The sequence below is a fragment of the Nerophis ophidion genome, linkage group LG28 (genome assembly GCF_033978795.1).
Source record: "Nerophis ophidion isolate RoL-2023_Sa linkage group LG28, RoL_Noph_v1.0, whole genome shotgun sequence".
NCBI classification, from domain to species: domain Eukaryota; kingdom Metazoa; phylum Chordata; class Actinopteri; order Syngnathiformes; family Syngnathidae; genus Nerophis; species Nerophis ophidion.
The window spans coordinates 18,960,584-18,977,759 of record NC_084638.1 but is presented as its reverse complement, the minus strand read 5'-3'; the positions used below and the strand labels follow the sequence as shown (position 1 = coordinate 18,977,759).

The following is a 17,176-nucleotide window of genomic DNA, read 5'->3' as shown; positions in this document are numbered from 1 at the left end:
TAAACTGGTGTATGCCTCCATTCTTATAAATTGGTACGACTTTTGCCATTTTAATTTTGTCAGGGAATTTGCCGGTAAGAAATGACACGTATCTGATATATGTAAGAGGTTTTGAAATGTCTTCTATAACCTTTTTTTATCATTACCATATCTATTCCATGACAGTCGGTTGAGGTCTTGGATTTACAATTTTTTACAATTTTGATTATTTATTTTTTTGTCACCTTCTTAAGAAATGTGGAATTGGGATTTCTGTCTATGAGCTCACTCAAGTCCTCAACTGACCCATCATCTGCATTTGGAATTCTTTGCTCCAGATTTATTCCGTTATTAACAAAGTAATCATTAAAATGTTCAACTATTTGGTTCATATTGTAATTTTTTTATATTTCCATCTAGAAAGTACTGGGGGTAATCATTCTTAGCACCATTTTAACGATGCTATTTAGGATGCTCCATGTTGCTCTTATGTTGTTTCTGTTCTTGTTTAATAATTGACTGAAGTATTCCTTCTTACATATTTGTAGTATATCAATTTGCTTGTTTTTATATTTATTATACTTATTTTCTGCCTCTATATATATCCGTATTATAAATATTCAATATAATGTGTTTTTTTTTGTGACAAGCATTTTTCAGTCCTTTTGTCATTTATGGTTGGTTGTTTTTATTTTGCTTTTTCCTAAGTTCTTTCCACGGACAATGTTTATCATAGAGTGTTAGAAAAGTGTTGGAAAAAATCCCATAAACATCATCCACATCATCTTCATTGTATACATTGTCCCAAATTTGTTTCCTCAGATTCTTCTTGAAGGACATCATTCCTTCCTCTGTGCATATTTTTTGAAATGTCTTTTTGTCAATGTTCTTCTTTCTGTAGTTCCCATCATAAATAGTAAAAACTGGCAGATGGTCGCTGATGTCGGTTGTAAACAGTCCACTTGTTGTGTTATTATCAAAGACAATAGTAAAGATATTGTCAATAAGTGTAGCACTGTGACTTGCAATTCTAGTTGGCCTTGTGAATTGAGGATACAAACTTTGTTGTCTTTGTTGTAAACAACAAAAATACGTAACAACAACATTTGATGAAGCATAGTTCATCTACACTTGAAGACTTCATTATCAGTCTCCTAAATGTTTTTGAACATTTCTCAAAAATCTACCAAATGTTTGCAGTAAAACTTTTTGGCAGTAAAATATACTTCATAATGATTTTGTTGAATTTTTTTAGAGACCCTGAAATGCTCAGTCATGGAGCGTAAGACATTCTTTTTGAGCTTCAGGGATTCAAGTCCCTGCTCTGCTGACCAATACTAGGCTCTGAGACCCTATGGAAAGGCCTCCTTCCAACCCTCAAAAGTCACCAACAGGACAGACATTGGTTACATTTGAAAAAGTGAACCCAAAAATACTTGTTTTGCTGAAATAGCTCATTTGGGAGGGTGTCAGACTGAAGATTTAGAAGGTCCCTGGTTTGGCCCAGGGTTTCAGCACAATCCTGTTTTCTTTTTAACCAGCTGTTTTTACTAATAAGCCTCATGTGGCTCTTGCACTACTGAAATTGACTTCCTGTACTACCAGCCTTGCTGGCGGAATCCTGCACTAAAGTGGACGAAAGACATCATTTTGGTTTTAGTTTTTCAAATGACCATTAAACTTGGGTCCCCAAGGCATTTGACTCGAAGTTGTGGGGAGAATCCAAGTTAAATCCATCTCAAAGTTGCCAACTTTGTGAAACAAGCTTCTTTTTTGGTCAAAACCTTCTTACTTGATGACGATGTAAGACTGGCTTAATTGTCAATAAGAGGTTTGTGTTCAAGCAATTGGCGAGTTTGAGCTTTGATAGTTCCCAGCTTGTTACTGAACATCCTAACTAATTCACTTGCATCTGAGATTGCCTATATGGCTGTTCTCTTAGACTTTAGGCAAATGAGTTTTGAGAAGGGCCTGGGTAGCTCAGTTGGCAGAGCATCAATCCAATCCAATCCAATTCACTTTATTTATATAGCACATTTAAACAACAATAACGTTTCAAAGTGCTGCACAGCCATGTTAAAAACAATATTAAAAAAACAATATTATGCTCCACCAATGACTGAATAAAAACAAAAAATAAATAAATATAAAACCAATATAAAAAAACAATATAAAAACAAACATGACTAAAAACTATTTTAAAGGGTAAAATCAATTAAAACAGTCAAATAGAAATCAAAGTGTATAAAAAACACAGAGGACAACAGAGGACAGAGGACCACACAACTAAAACCCAAAGAATAAAGACAAAACTTAAAACACTCCACAGTGGAAGCAGTTTGAACATGGAGGGGCAGAGTGTTCCACAGCTTAGGGCCGACCACAGAGAAGGCCCTGTCTCCATTGGTCTTAAGTCTGGTCTTGGGCACCACGAGCTGGAACTGGCTCTCGGACCTCAGAGCGCGTGCAGGAATGTAAATTTGGATGAGGTCCGAGATATATTGAGGTGTCAGTCCATGTAAAGATTTAAAAACAAACAACAATGTTTTAAAATCAATTCTAAAATGAACAGGGAGCCAGTGCAAACTCTGAAAAATGTGGGTTATATGCTGGCGTTTCCTGGCCCCTGTTAAAAGTCGTGCTGCCGCGTTCTGGACCATCTGCAACTGGGAGAGAGCTTTTTGGCTTATTCCTGCATAAAGTGCATTGCAGTAGTCCAGGCGACTTGAAATAAAAGCATGCACGACTTGTTCAAAAAGGTTAAAAGATAAAAAGGGTTTTACCTTTACTAAAAGACGAAGGTGATAAAAGCACGATTTTAAAACGCCATTGACTTGTTTGTCTAGTTTAAAATCGCTGTCTATAGTGACGCCAAGGCTGGTGACTTTGGGACACACATAATTTTGCAATGGTCCCAAGTCAGTGAGGGCCGGACCAAAAACTAAAATTTCCGTTTTTCCCTCATTCATTATTGAAAAATTCTGGGCTAACCAAGCCTTGACGTCACATAGACAGTTAGGAAGGGGTGTCAGGGGGCCGTGGCTTTTTGAAATCGGCATATACATTTGGCAGTCATCTGCATAAAAGTGATAAAACACTCCATGTTTCTTAAAAATATCTCCAAGAGGGAGGAGATAAAGAGCGAACAGGATGGGGCCTAAAATAGATCCCTGGGGGACACCACAGTAAAGCAGGGCAGAAGAAGAGGTGGCGTCCCCCTAGCCTGACAGAGAAGGACCTCTCAGACAGGTAGGATCTTAACCACTCTAACGCAGTCCCCCTGACACCCACACAGTCTCTCAGGCGGTCTAAAAGAATTGTGTGGTCGACTGTGTCAAAGGCAGTCTCTCAGACTTTTAATCTGAGGGTCAAGGGTTCAAGTCCCTGTTCAGGCAGCTAGAGCTAACCTCTTTAAAGACGTCGCTTTCCCCCGCTGCAGCCTTCATTGTAACCTCTTCTTAATTTGAGTAGTTTTCAACAGCCATTGTTTATTAGTTTATCCCTTGGTAAAATTGCATTATAAGCGCAGTCAATCGATCAATACTTTATTGTCTTTGTTATAAACAGCATTAATACATAACAACAACATTTTATGAGGCATAGTTCATCTACACTTGAAGACTTAATTATTAGTCTGCTAAAAAAATGTTAACATTTCTGAAAAATCTGCCAAATGTTTGCAGTAAAACTTATTGGTAGTAAAACTTTCTTCAGAAGCATTTTGTTAAATTTTTAGAGACCCTGAAATACTCAGTCATGGAGCGTAATACATTCTTTTTGAGTTTAAGGGATTCAAGTCCCTGCTCTGCTGACCAATACTAGGCTCTGAGACCTTATGGAAAGGCCTCCTTCCAACCCTCAAAAGCATTTTCTTAATTTTTTACGGACCCTGAAATGCTCAGTCATGGAGCATAGGACATTCTTTTTTAATTCCCGTGATTCAAGTACTTGTAATGGGCTCTAAAATCCCCATGCAAAGGCCTCTTTCCAGCCCTCAAAAGTAACCAACAGGGCAAACCTTGGTTACATTTGTAAAAGTTATTGCTATATAACAGCGGTCCCCAACCACCGGGCCGCGGCCCGGTAACGGGCCGCAAAAAAAGGATTCAGGTATGGCTTTATAATCTCACTAAAACACTAGTAACACAATGAGCAGATAAGGGATCTTCCAGAATTATCCTAGTAAATGTGTCTAATAACACCCACTGCCCTTTCTTTTTTTTCCTTTATTATTCACTCTAACTTTCCTCATCCAAAAATCTTTCATCCTCGCTCAAATTAATGGGGAAATCGTCGCTTTCTCGGTCCGAATCGCTCTTGCTGCTGGTGGCTATGATTATAAGCAATGTGAAGATGTGAGGAGCTCTACAACCAGTGACGTCACGCGCACATCGTCTGCTACTTCCGGTACAGGCAAGGCTTTTTTATTAGCGACCAAAAGTTGCGAACTTTATCGTCTAAATCCTTTTATCAAAAATATGGCAGTATTGCAAAATGATCAAGTATGACACATAGAAAGGACCTTCTATCCCCGTTTAAATAAGAAAATCTAATTTCAGTAGGCCTTTAAAACTTGTCCCTTTATCCGGATTCTTTTGCTGTCTTGCGGTAGTTGACTTCTGGACCATGACCCACCAAACACAGCCCACCAGAGGACTTCACAAATGAAGGTAAACTATTTGTTTTTCTTTTGATTGATTGGTAATTCTAAAATATTTTGTTGTTGCCGTCTTGCACAAGAGTACAGCTAAGTATTATTGAGTGTATGCTAAATGTTTTAAGAATGTTTGTGTAGTAAGTTTGAACAAAGTAATACACCAACACACACACGGTTAGGAAAAAATAATACGTTTCCAACCAAGATGATATTCTAACTAAATGCAATAAGACCTAAACGGTAGGCCGGCGTGCTAAAAACCCACCTGTCTTATAGACACAGGTATCCTTAGAGGCCAAGGTCCTAGCGGTAATGGTTTTGAACGGACGTCCTCAGGATGTCAGACATTATTTTTATTCTGTTTTGAATGACATCACATAAAAATATAACGGGCTATCACTCAAGGAAGATTTGATCCAGCTACCTAAGGATTTCAGCATGAGCAACGACAGTCCCCCACTCTACCAACTGAGCTAGCAAAGGGTCTTATGAGACTCATACTTTAGAATTCAATTTATAGATAGAATAGAATAGAATAGCAAGTACTTTATTGATCCCTGGGGGAAACTCAGCACCACAGTTCACTCACAATAGACAAGAATAATAATAAATAATTTATAACATATATTATATATATAATATGTTATTATATATTATATATATAATATATGCACCTGGGGATAGGTTAATTGGCAACACTAAATGGTACCTTGTGTGTGAATGTGAGTGTGAATGTTGTCTGTCTATCTATGTTGGCCCTGCGATGAGGTGGCGACTTGTCCAGGGTGTACCCCGCCTTCCACCCGATTGTTGCTAAGATTGGCAAAAGCGCCCCCCGCGATCCCAAAGGGAATAAGATGGATAGATGGATGGAGACAGAAATTTCCCCAGAACATTAGGTATTAGCACACTGAGTGAGATGCTCTTACATGATGTCATTCAAACAGAATGTGGCTTGAACAAATAATTTAACATTAGACATCAGGAGAGCAATGCCATTATCAATCAGAGGCTGTTGCTACAGCCGTGATCATATAGTGGTTAGTACTCTGTGTTGTGGCTGCAGCAACCCCGGTTCGAATCCGGGTCACGGCACTTTACCCTTTCTTCAAACTGCCTTTTTTTGATGATGATTTTTGAAAAATAGGTATCTTGTTTCCCATGGTAAGTAGTTGAACAAGATGTGAAACCAACCAGGTACTCAAAATATCTATTGTGTTTCATTACAGTATTGGCTTTGATGCATGATTTAATATGACTGATGTGTGCTTTGTGATGTTAGATTATCCTTTGGTAAAATTGCATTAGAAGCTCAGTCAATAGATCAACAGTTTATTGTCTTTGTTTTAAACAACATTAATATGCCAAATGTTTGCAATCATCATAATATTATTGGTAGTAAAACATTCTTCAGAAGCACTTCGCAACAGGGCCGACTTTATTTACATTTGGAAAAGTGAACCCAAAAGGAATTGGTATGGCTGGAATATCTCAGTTGGGAGAGTGTCAGACTGAATATCTGAAGGTCCCTGGTACAATGCAGGGTTTATGCACAACCCTGTGTTCTTCTTTCTTTCTTGCTTTAACTATTAAGCCTTTTGTGGCTCTTACAATACAAAAATGGTCTCCCTGCAGCCAGGGCCGCTGGATTTAAAATCATCCCTCAGAACTGCTGGCACGGCTTGTCAGCCATTTGATTGCCCTTAACTTTTGGACCATTCCCTTTACTTCCCACATTCATACAGCTGTAATGGTTGCTATTTTGTGTCAACCTCAAGACACAAGATATTATTTTGATTGTTTGTCTGAGTGAGCATACTTCCAAATATCCCTGCCAAGGAGGGGCAACAAGGTGGACAAAAGCATATTAGATTTTAGATTAAGATTTAGATTTATTGGTCCCCGTTGGGGAAATTAATTTTCACTGCCGTACATTTAAACAATAGACATTACACATCACAAACAAAAATAACAAAAAGACATCATACATGACCAACACATACAGGCTTGTGAGACAGGTCGGCCGGGCCTGCTGTTTAGGGCGGCTATAGCTGCAAAGATAAGGCTTTTCCCTGATGGTAGTGGGATGAAGTATTGGTGTAGTGCAGGGGTAACCAACGCGGTGCCCGCGGGCACCAGGTAGCCCGTAAGGAGCAGATGAGAAGCCCGCTGGCCTATTCTAAAAATAGCTCAAATAGCAGAATTTACCAGTGAGCTGCCTCTATTTTTTAAATTATATGTATTTACTAGCAAGCTGGTCTTGCTTTGCGCGACATTTTTAAGTCTAAGAGAGACAAAACTCAAATAGAATTTGAAAATCCAACAAAATATTTTTAAAGACTTGGTCTTCACTTGTTTAAATAAATTCATTTTTTTTTTTTTTTACTTTGCTTCTTAAAACTTTCAGAAAGACAATTTTAGAGAAAAAATACAACCTTAAAAAATTATTTTTGGATTTTTAAACACATATACTTTTTTACATTTTAAATTCCTTGTTCTTCTTTCCTGACAATTTAAATCAATGTTCAAGTATTTTTTTTTATTGTAAAGAATAATAAATACATTTTAATTTAATTCTTCATTTTAGCTTCTGTTTTTTCAATGAAGAATATTTGTGAAATATTTCTTCAAACTTATTATGATCAAAATAAAATAAAAAATACTCTGGCATATCTAACATATCAGTAGAATCTTATTTCAAAGTCTTTTGAATTTCTTTTAAAATTTTTGTTCTGGAAAATCTAGAAGAAATAATGATTAGTCTTTGTTAGAAATATAGCTTGGTCCAATTTGTTGTATATTATAACAAAGTGCAGATTGGATTTGAACCTATTTCAAATCTATCTTAATCAGGAGAAATGACTAATGATGTTCCATAAATTATTTTTTTACTTTTTTCAAAAATATTCGAATTAGCTAGTTTTTGTATTCATTTTTTTTCGGTTGAATTTTGAATTTTAAAGAGTCGAAATTGAAGATAAACTATCTTTCAAAATTTTATTTTCATTTTTTTCGTGTTTTCTCCTCTTTTAAACTGTTCAATTAAGTGTTTTTTCATCATTTATTCTCTTCAAAAAACCTTCCGTAAAAGGAAAAAAAATGTACGACGGAATGACAGACAGAAATACCCATTTTTTTTGTATATATATAGATTTATTCATTAAAGGTAAATTGAGCAAATTGGCTATTTCTGGCAATTTATTTAAGTGTGTATCAAACTGGTAGCCCTTCGCATTAATCAGTACCCAAGAAGTAGCTCTTGGTTTCAAAAAGGTTGGTGACCCCTGTTGTAATGGGTCAGTGATATCCTGTACTATTGTGTCTGCCAGTCGAATGATGGACCTGTGGTTTGGATCTGAGATTTTAGGTGTGGGTAGGCCGATGATTTTAGCTGCTATGTTTGTAATGCGTGTGAGTTTGGTCCGGTTGGTTTCAGAAAGCATAGTGAAAAAACATGTGGAACAGTACAGAAGCATGGGTTGAACAATGCTTTGGTACAGTGATAACAGGAGGTGAGATGCAACGTATAGTACGGGATGGGAGTTCAGATACTGGAGGTGGAGATGCAGCAGGCAGGCCACAGCATCATCTGTGACCCTCCTGGCCCTGTAGGCAAATTGGAGGGGGTCCAAGTGTGGGGTGACAACTGCAAGGATGATGTAGAGCAGCAGTTTCTCCAGGCACTTCATAATTATGGATGTGAGGGCTCTATGTAATGGTTGACTTCTGTGGGTCTGGATTTATTGGGTACTGGGATGATGGTTGCAGTTTGCCACAGTGTGGGTATTGTTGCAGTCCGGTAGCATTGACAGAAAAGAGAGTGTAGGATGGGGGAGAGCTCCATGGCACAGTCCCTGATCACAGTGGCTGAAATGCCATCAGGCCCTGGTGCCTTGCCTGGCTTGCAGCTGCTCAGCTGGCGCCATACTTCCTCCTCTGTGAAGGGGGCCTGTTCCTCGGGGTCTGGTGGTGGGAGGGCTCTCAGCAGGTCCTGGCACTCTGGAGAGAAGTCCACATTATCAAAACGGGTAAAACATGTGTTCAGGTCTTTAGAGAGACCTGAAAACATTTTTTGGGTCCGCATCCTGTCAGTGTTTTCACCTTCTGAAAAGCCTGCTTGGTGTTCATGCTGCTGAATTCGGTTTCCAGTTAGTTTTTATACTTCGGTTTTGCTCTAAGTACCTCGTTTTTTAAATTCCTATTTGTTGCCTTGAGGCTGGCCCAGTCCTGTTGCCTGAAAGATTTATGTTTTTCCCTCAGGCTCTGTTTTATTTGTGAGGTAATCCATGGTTTGGAGTTGGGATCGATATTTATTGTTTTGGTTGTTTTTGTGAAGCCGATGCATAATTTGATGTAGTCTGTAATGACAGAGATTCTGCCATTCAGACTACCATCAAAAATGGCCCAGTCAGTACAAGATAGGGAGCCTTGGAGTTGAGTGGTGGCGTCCTCCGTCCACTGGAGGGCACTGTTGCAGTGTGGTTTGTGGCGCTTTAGTTCCCGTTTGTATGACGGAAGTAAACAAAAGACGTTGCGGTCAGCGGCTCCGAGTGGAAAGTGTGGACGGGCACGGAAGTATATGAGTCGAGTGACCGTCTTCCGTTCTGTACAGTTTATTACATATGCTCCTCTCATTTATTGTACTTTTGTTTCCTAATGAAACAGCCCCCATAAGCTGCTGTGTGATTCCCCCACAGTTGCAACACTTGATCTGTTCATGACTTCCACATTGTCCATATTCATGCTGTCCTCCACACCTTCCACATCTCATCTTAGCATGACACACACTACTATGTGCCCAGAGTGTTGGCACTTGAAACAAGGTACTGGGGGTGGCACGTAAGGTCTTATTTAAAAAATTAAAAACCCTATCATGATTCTTCCTGGGAGGACTTCTTCAAGAAACTGTACTAGCACAGATTTGCTCTCCATCTTTTCTCCGTTTCTATATCTCATCATTCTCTTCATCATTGTGACAGTTCACCCTTTTCATTTTTGTTTTAAAATCTTCAAAATGTTCTCCTCTTGGGATTCCTGTCAAGACTCCTCTGGCCCCCTTTCCTGCTCCCACTTCGATTAATTCATTTTGTGTCTTATTGCACAGCTTTTGCAATCACATTGCTTTGTTCTTTTGCTCTCCATTTTTACATTTAATCCAAAGACTTCCGTACCTTTAGCACTTTGGCCATCTCCACCTCTCCAATATGTCCTTCTTTCATCCCTTAACCAGTGTCATCAAACTAACATCCTTCATGTCTTGATGTGACTTAAATTTATATATAATCTTGCAAATATCTACCATAATCTTTTTCCTCCTTTCTACTCTTTTAGCGCTCAACTTTCCTTCATGACCTTCTCTCCCCTTCTTTCCTCTCCCCCCTCTAGTCCTATCCATGTCCATACCTTCCTCATACATCCCCTCCTTATCCCCTTCCATCACTTTTTAACCAGCTGCCAGAAATCCATAGCTGGATAATGGAGAGGTTTTGTGAAATAACATATTAGAAACAATCGCCTAAAACCAAAAATAAAAAATAACTAAATCTCCTCTGTTCTGTACATTATTGTCCAAGTGACATTATATTGTCATCTTCCTCTTTATGCCATTTCCTCAAGGTGACAGAAAACATGATACAACATGCCTATCATGTGATTCTACCATGTTGGCAAAATACAAACACACACATATTTAAATATATAACACATAAAACATGGAATTAGAAGTGAACAGTACCCATACCTACCAGCAAGTGTTGTTGTACTGGAAACTAATTTACAAACACAACTTCATCACATACAATACTCCACTGTGGAATTGTTGTTATATCAAAATGAGAAACAAATCAATTTTTGTACAGCAATAGTTTGAAGAAGGCATTTGGTCGCTGATGCACGTATTGAGTGAGAAAAATGTTTTATCATTTGAAGATTTTATTAAGTACGACCTGCAAATAGACAACATATTTAAAGGCCTACTGAAACCCACTACTACCGACCACACAGTCTGATAGTTTATACATCAATGATGACATATTAACATTGCAACACATGCCAATACGGCTGGTTTAGTTTACTAAACTGCAATTTTAAATTTCCCATGAAGTGTCCTGTTGCAAATGTCGCGGAATAATGACGCGTATGATGAAGCATGTGTTCTCCCAGCACCGATCATGGCTAAAAGTAGTCTGTGTTTATCGCATAATTACACAGTATTCTGAAAATCTGTGTTGCTGAATCTTCTGAAATTTTTTTCAATTAGTAATGGAGACTACAAAGAAGAAAGATGTTGGTGGAAAGCGGTGTATTGCAGCCGGCTGTAGCAACGCAAACACAGCGGGTGTTTCTTTGTCTGTTGTGAAGCTTTAATATGGAACAGAGCGGTCAAGCCAACATGGTTCTTACCACTTGTCAACCGGCAGGTTTCGGTGAGAAAATTGTGGTAATAAGTCGGTTCTTACCGTTAACGAGCTTGTGTCGCTCCTCCTGCAGCTGTTAAAGGGGAACATTATTACCAGACCTATGTAAGCGTCAATATATACCTTGATGTTGCAGAAAAAAGACCATATGTTTTTTTAACCGATTTCCGAACTCTAAAAGGGTGAATTTGGCGATTTAAACGCCTTTCAATTGTTCGCTGTCGGAGCGATGACCTTCACCCGTGACGTCACATCGTTAAGCGACCCGCCATTTTCTCAAACACATTAAACACACCAAGTCAAATCAGCTCTGTTATTTTCCTTTTTTCCGACTGTTTACCGTACCTTGGAGACATCATGCCTCGTTGATGTGTTGTCGGAGGGTGTAACAACACGAACAGAGACGGATTCATGTTGCACCAGTGGTCAAAAGATGCGAAAGTCCCTCGTTTGTTCTGCATACTTTACCGACGACAGCTATGCTACGACAGAGATGGCAAGAATGTGTGGATATCCTGTGACACTCAAAGCAGATGTATTTCCAACGATAAAGTCAACGAAATCCCAAAGGTGAGTTTTGTTGATGTTATTGACTTATGTGGAGTGTGCTAATCACACATATTTGGTCACGGCAGGACTGCAAGCTAATCGATGTTAACATGCTATTTAGGCTAGCTGTATGTACACATTGCATCATCATGCCTCATTTGTAGCTATATTTGCATCCAGCCTTTCCCTCCACCAACATTTAATGCCAAACAAACACATACCAATCGTTGGTTAGAAGGCGATCGCCGCTGTCTGTCGTGATATGGCTCAAAAGCTTCACTTTCTTCTTTAATTTCGTTTTCGGTACCTGCCTCCACAATCCATCAGTTTCAATACATGCGTAATCTGTTGAATCGCTTACGGCGCTGAAATCTGAGTCTGAATCCGAGCTACTATGCTTTACCTTTCTGTGATATCCACCATGTTTGTTTCTGGTGGCTTCACGCGGTGACATCACAGGACAATAGATGGGTGGATATTGATGGTGTAAATCAGGCACTTTGAAGCCGTCTTTCAGGATATTGCGTGATGGGTAAAATTTTGAGAAAAACTTTGAAAAATAAAATAAACCACTGGGAACTGATTTTAATTGGTTTTAACCCCTCAGAAATTGTGATAATGTTCCCCTTTAAAGAGGCAGCTGTGACTTTCTTGGCTCCTCCGTGGCTTCCCTCAGAGACACTGGCAGTCACCACACCCCTCCGACTTTCATGTATGACTATATAATCTCACTAAAACACTAGTAACACAATAAGCAGATAAGGGATTTTCCAGAATTATCCTAGTAAATGTGTCTAATAACATCTGAATCGCTCCCACTGCCCTTGTCTTATTTTTTCTTCTTCTAGTCCTTCACTCTCACTATCCTCATCCACGAATCTTTCATCCTCGATCAAATTAATGGGGAAATTGTCGCTTTCTCTGTCTGAATCGCTCTAGCTGCTGGTGGCTATGATTATAAACAATGTGAGGATGTGAAGCACCCTACAACCATTGACGTCACGCGCACATCGTCTGCTACTTCCGGTAAAGGCAAGGCTTTTTTATTAGCGACCGAAAATTGGGAACTTTATCGTGGATGTTCTCTACTAAATCCTTTCTGCAAAAATATGGCAATATCGCGAAATGATCAAGTATGACACATAAAATGGACCTGAATAAGAAAATGTCATTTCAGTAGGTCTTTAAACAATTATAAAGGCTTTCGTTCAAAATATTCTAATTGCAGCATATCATCTTTTTTAATTATTTACTATTTACTTTTTACTGGAAGAAAAAAAAATCATACATTGGTAGTTTTCATTCTTCCAAAGGCAAAGGAGTTAATTTCTCTTTTATATTGCATAAAGGTCTGGGGACGTACATATAAAACAATCACAACACAATCATCATATTATAAAAAACAGCAAAAAAGATCATTAACACAATGGATTATAGAGACCCAACAAATAGTTCATGAAGTCACACATTTTTTAAATTGTATAAAAGACAACTGTTCAAATGATGTATAAAATAAATAATAATATGCTTCCTGAAGTGGTCCAGAATATGTTTCAGATGTGAACCAGTAAATATGTATATCATATAAGGGTGCTAATTTATGTCACACTTCAATATTTCAAATACCAATAAAAACTCAAATACGAATAAGTCTAAAATTTTCTAATGGATGTATATACACATAACATGTTTACTGTATGTCAACTATGTATTGTAGTGTTTACTCTCACCTTTTCAGTCAAATTGTTCTTTTAAATTTTTAATAACAATACATATTGTTGCATATTGATGCATGTACACGACTGAAAAAAGCACTAACATAAAATATCTAATCTATACATGTAGGAGCATATTAAAGATATTGTTACACATACAACAATGTCACACATGTAATATGTGCTGATGTTGTTAGAAAGTCAAAGTTAAAATTTTGACCATTTATTTCAAATCCTGCAGTTTCATTTGCTGCTGCTGTTCTCACCAGCACACTTGTGTTTCTTACACTGGTACTTATAAGAGAGCCTTTCACCACACACACTGCAACTCAACACTTTCTCTCCTGTGTGTGTTCTCATGTGTGCTGCAAGGTATGATCGTTCACAAAAGCTTTTGTTGCAGATTGAACAGGAAAAAGGTTTTTCACCAGTGTGTGTTCTCATGTGTCTTTTCACATTCTGACTTTCTGTAAAACCTTTACCACAGATTGAACGGAAAAAAAGTTTTTCACCAGTGTGTGTTTTCTTGTGTACTTTCAAATATTGACTTTCTGTAAAACCTTTACCACTGATTGAACAGGTAAAAGCTTTTTCACCAGTGTGCGATCTTGTGTGTCTATCCAAACAATGACTTTCTGTGAAAGTTTTACCACAGATTGAACAACAAAAAGGTTTTTCACCAGTGTGCGTTCTCATGTGTACTTTTACAAACTGTCGACGTACAAAATCTTCACCACAAATTGAACACGAAAAGGGCTTCTCTCCACTGTGTATTGTCATGTGTTCTTTCAAACTCTGACTGTGTGTAAAACCTTTACCACAGGTTGAACAGGAAAAAGGTTTTTCACCAGTGTGTGTTCTCATGTGTACTTTTAAATTGTGACTTTGTGCAAAACCTTTACTACAAAGTGAACAGGTGAAAGGTTTTTCTCCAGTGTGTGTTCTCATGTGTCTTTTCAAATGTTCATCTTCGACAAAACTTGAATTACACACAGAACACTTAAAAAGGTTTTCTCCAGTGTGTCTTTTCAGGTGTTTTTTTCAAATCTCGACTTCGTGCATATCTCGAATCACACAAAGAACACGAAAACGTTTTTTCTCCTTTATGTGTTCTTGTGTGATCTTTCATATTGTCCTTCCTTGTAAAAGATAAGCCACAGATTGAACTAGAAAAAGGTTTATCTCCAGTGTGTGTTCTCATGTGTGACATGTCTTATCATCTTTAGAGTCTTCATCATCAGTGTCAGGAGAGTGTGACGTTGTGTCCTCACTATCTGATAGTGGAGCTAAGAGCTTGTCTGCTTGTGATCCTCCACAGTGGTCTCCATCAGCTTCTGTTGTCATGTGTTGTGTTGAGCTGCTGCTTGGAGGCTCCGCCTCTCTCTTCTCCTCACTTTCACCTTTGACCTCATCATCTTCACTCTTCACAGGGACACCAGTCACTGGGAACTCCACCGGTCCTTCAAGATGATCTCCTTCCTGACTGATGCTGTGTTCCATCGCTTCCTCTTTAATGTGGGGGGGGGGGGGGGGGGTCACTGAGTCTTCCTCTTCCTTTTTACAGGGAAGGGTCTGTGTCAAAGAGGAAAAGGTGACGCCAGAGGGTCCGTGGCACCTGGTCCTCCTCTTTGAAGGATCCTCCTTCGCCATACTGAAGCCACACTCCTGTTTTTCAGGCAGAAGTTGTTCTTTACAGACGTCTGCAGGACACAAAATGAAAAACATGCTTGAGAAACGTCCGGATTGAGTCAGTAAGTTCACATGAACTTAAAAAAAACAAGTTATTGTATGAATTGAACAAACAACTGTTAGGGCTTGGCGACAATGAGGAATCAGGTGCAAAAAAATGACAATTGACTCTGACTTTATTGAGTTAGTTTTCTTGGACAGAGTGATTAAAACAAAGTGGCTACAAAATCTATCTATGATATATTCAAGAAACAAAGGATATGTAGCATAGGGCATACTTCAATAAACATAAAATCACTCCATAAGGAGGAAAAAGGCAATAGCAAAAGTTCTATACGAGTCTAATAACGATAAAAAAAACAACAATCTATGATTATCCACAAAAAGGTAAATCACTCATGCAGAGGAGTCGAGAAGCGATAAACAGAAAGTATGTTATAAATTGTTGAGAAGCCTGCAAACTAAAAGCGCTCCAGAAGGAGGAAAAAAGGAACACGAGGCACTATGGAATTGATACAAAAAGACTTGACCGAAAAACTTTAGCAAAATAAAATCACTCTCTCAGAGAGAACAAAGAAATCAATAAATAAAGCGAGACAATACTTATCAAATTTGGTTCAAGGCTGTGGACAAGGCTATGAACACGGCTGTGGACAAGGCCGTGGACAAGGCCGTGGACAAGGCCGGGGACAAGGCCGGGGACAAGGCCGGGGACAAGGCCGGGGACAAGGCCGGGGACAAGGCCGGGGACAAGGCCGGGGACAAGGCCGTGGACAAGGCCGTGGACAAGGCCGTGGACAAGGCTGGAGGTACATGGCAAAACAACATACTCTGGCAACAAGACAGGGGAAGACGAGGACTATATACACATGAGGGAGGGTGACACAGGTGGGCACAATCAGGCAATCAGGACCAGTGACACAGGAGGAAGGGCAAGTGGCCTGAAACGAGAGGAGAATTAGAATTTTCAAAATAAAACAGGAGGTTTGCCAGACAACCCCAAAACAGCACTTCCCTCACCACGGTGTGACGACAAACTGCTCTTTACAAATTATTCACAGGAAAATAAGACCACTTTTTACGAGGGGTGGACAATATGGCCTAAAATCTGTATTGCGATAAATTCCCTGCTGCCTGAGTTCAGCTGGCTCCAGTTCCCCTTGTGGTTTTAATGTCAGTTACTGATGTATACCGCTGATGGCGACCCATCAGCGTTCTTGTTCTGTAACCCTGTACACTGTTTGTCTAATCTTAAACAGGTTTGTGCTGAAAACAAAGTTGCGTTGTACTTGTGCAATGACAATAAAGACCTGTCCTATCCTATAAATTTGGAGAAAAGATTAGGTCGTTTACAGTGTAAATCTGTATTCTGTATTGTTGTCTCTGCTATGACGCTATCTTGTGGTCGAGATCGCTCACTGCGAGTGCTGTGGGTAGAAAGGGTGTTTCCTTTTACTTCGTCCCTTGAACCCGAAGTAAGGTTTCGTCATTGAACTCACCAAGCAACGTTTGTAAGTGTAACCAGGATTTCCACTGGATGTGGAACGGCGGCACCACGGCGACAGACTCATTCCCTTTTTTGTTAGCAAGTCAACGTTTCAGTTTTCACCACCTGGCTTCTATATATAGTGGTCGACACAACAAGGTGGTTCAATTGAGCTAAAATCTGCTCGTGTGGGACAGGAAGTCATGCATAAACACAAAATAAATAATCCTGTTTACTTTCAAAGTAGAATATTCTGTTTAAGGCGGATGGTATTCTACACTTTGAAAAGTTCGAATGGACATGAAGTCAACTTGTCAAAAGGTTTTCAGACCTAATTTCACTTCCTTGACACAAATGGACGATAACATGCTGATTCTAAAAGGTTCAAAATTAAAGAATCATATAACAGGCATATCCTGGGCAGTTATGTGGGGGCCGGTATTACAGCTTTGTATTAAAATGACTATTTCCATCTCCAACATTAAAGTGAGTGTCGCTAACACTACGGCACACAGGAAAATGTGTGGAGGAGAATTGCACGGAGCCGAAACAAAGATTGTGAATGACTGAAAAGAGGCTCACTTTGTTCATGTAAGTCTACTGTGGAATTAACATGCTCAGGTGCTGAGAGCGATGCACAGAGTGAGACCTTTTAGTCCAGTTTAAAATCCACGGACCAAGAAGG

General features: G+C 39.1%; 1 protein-coding gene across 2 annotated transcripts in view; it reads left to right on the top strand.

Annotated features, from left to right (window-relative positions):
* LOC133545435 (oocyte zinc finger protein XlCOF22-like) overlaps positions 1-15,710 on the top strand; it is a 28,018-nt gene extending 12,308 nt beyond the window's left edge. The window contains exon 3 of one of the 2 annotated variants that reach the window (XM_061891036.1): positions 14,881-15,710. In XM_061891036.1, coding sequence (XP_061747020.1) covers positions 14,881-14,948 — 68 coding nt within the window. In that variant the 3' untranslated portion in view covers positions 14,949-15,710. Of the gene's footprint in view, positions 1-4,591; positions 4,656-14,880 lie in introns of those variants that run through there. The other variant, XM_061891037.1, reaches the window with a different exon arrangement.
* Positions 15,711-17,176: the final 1,466 nt, after the last annotated feature.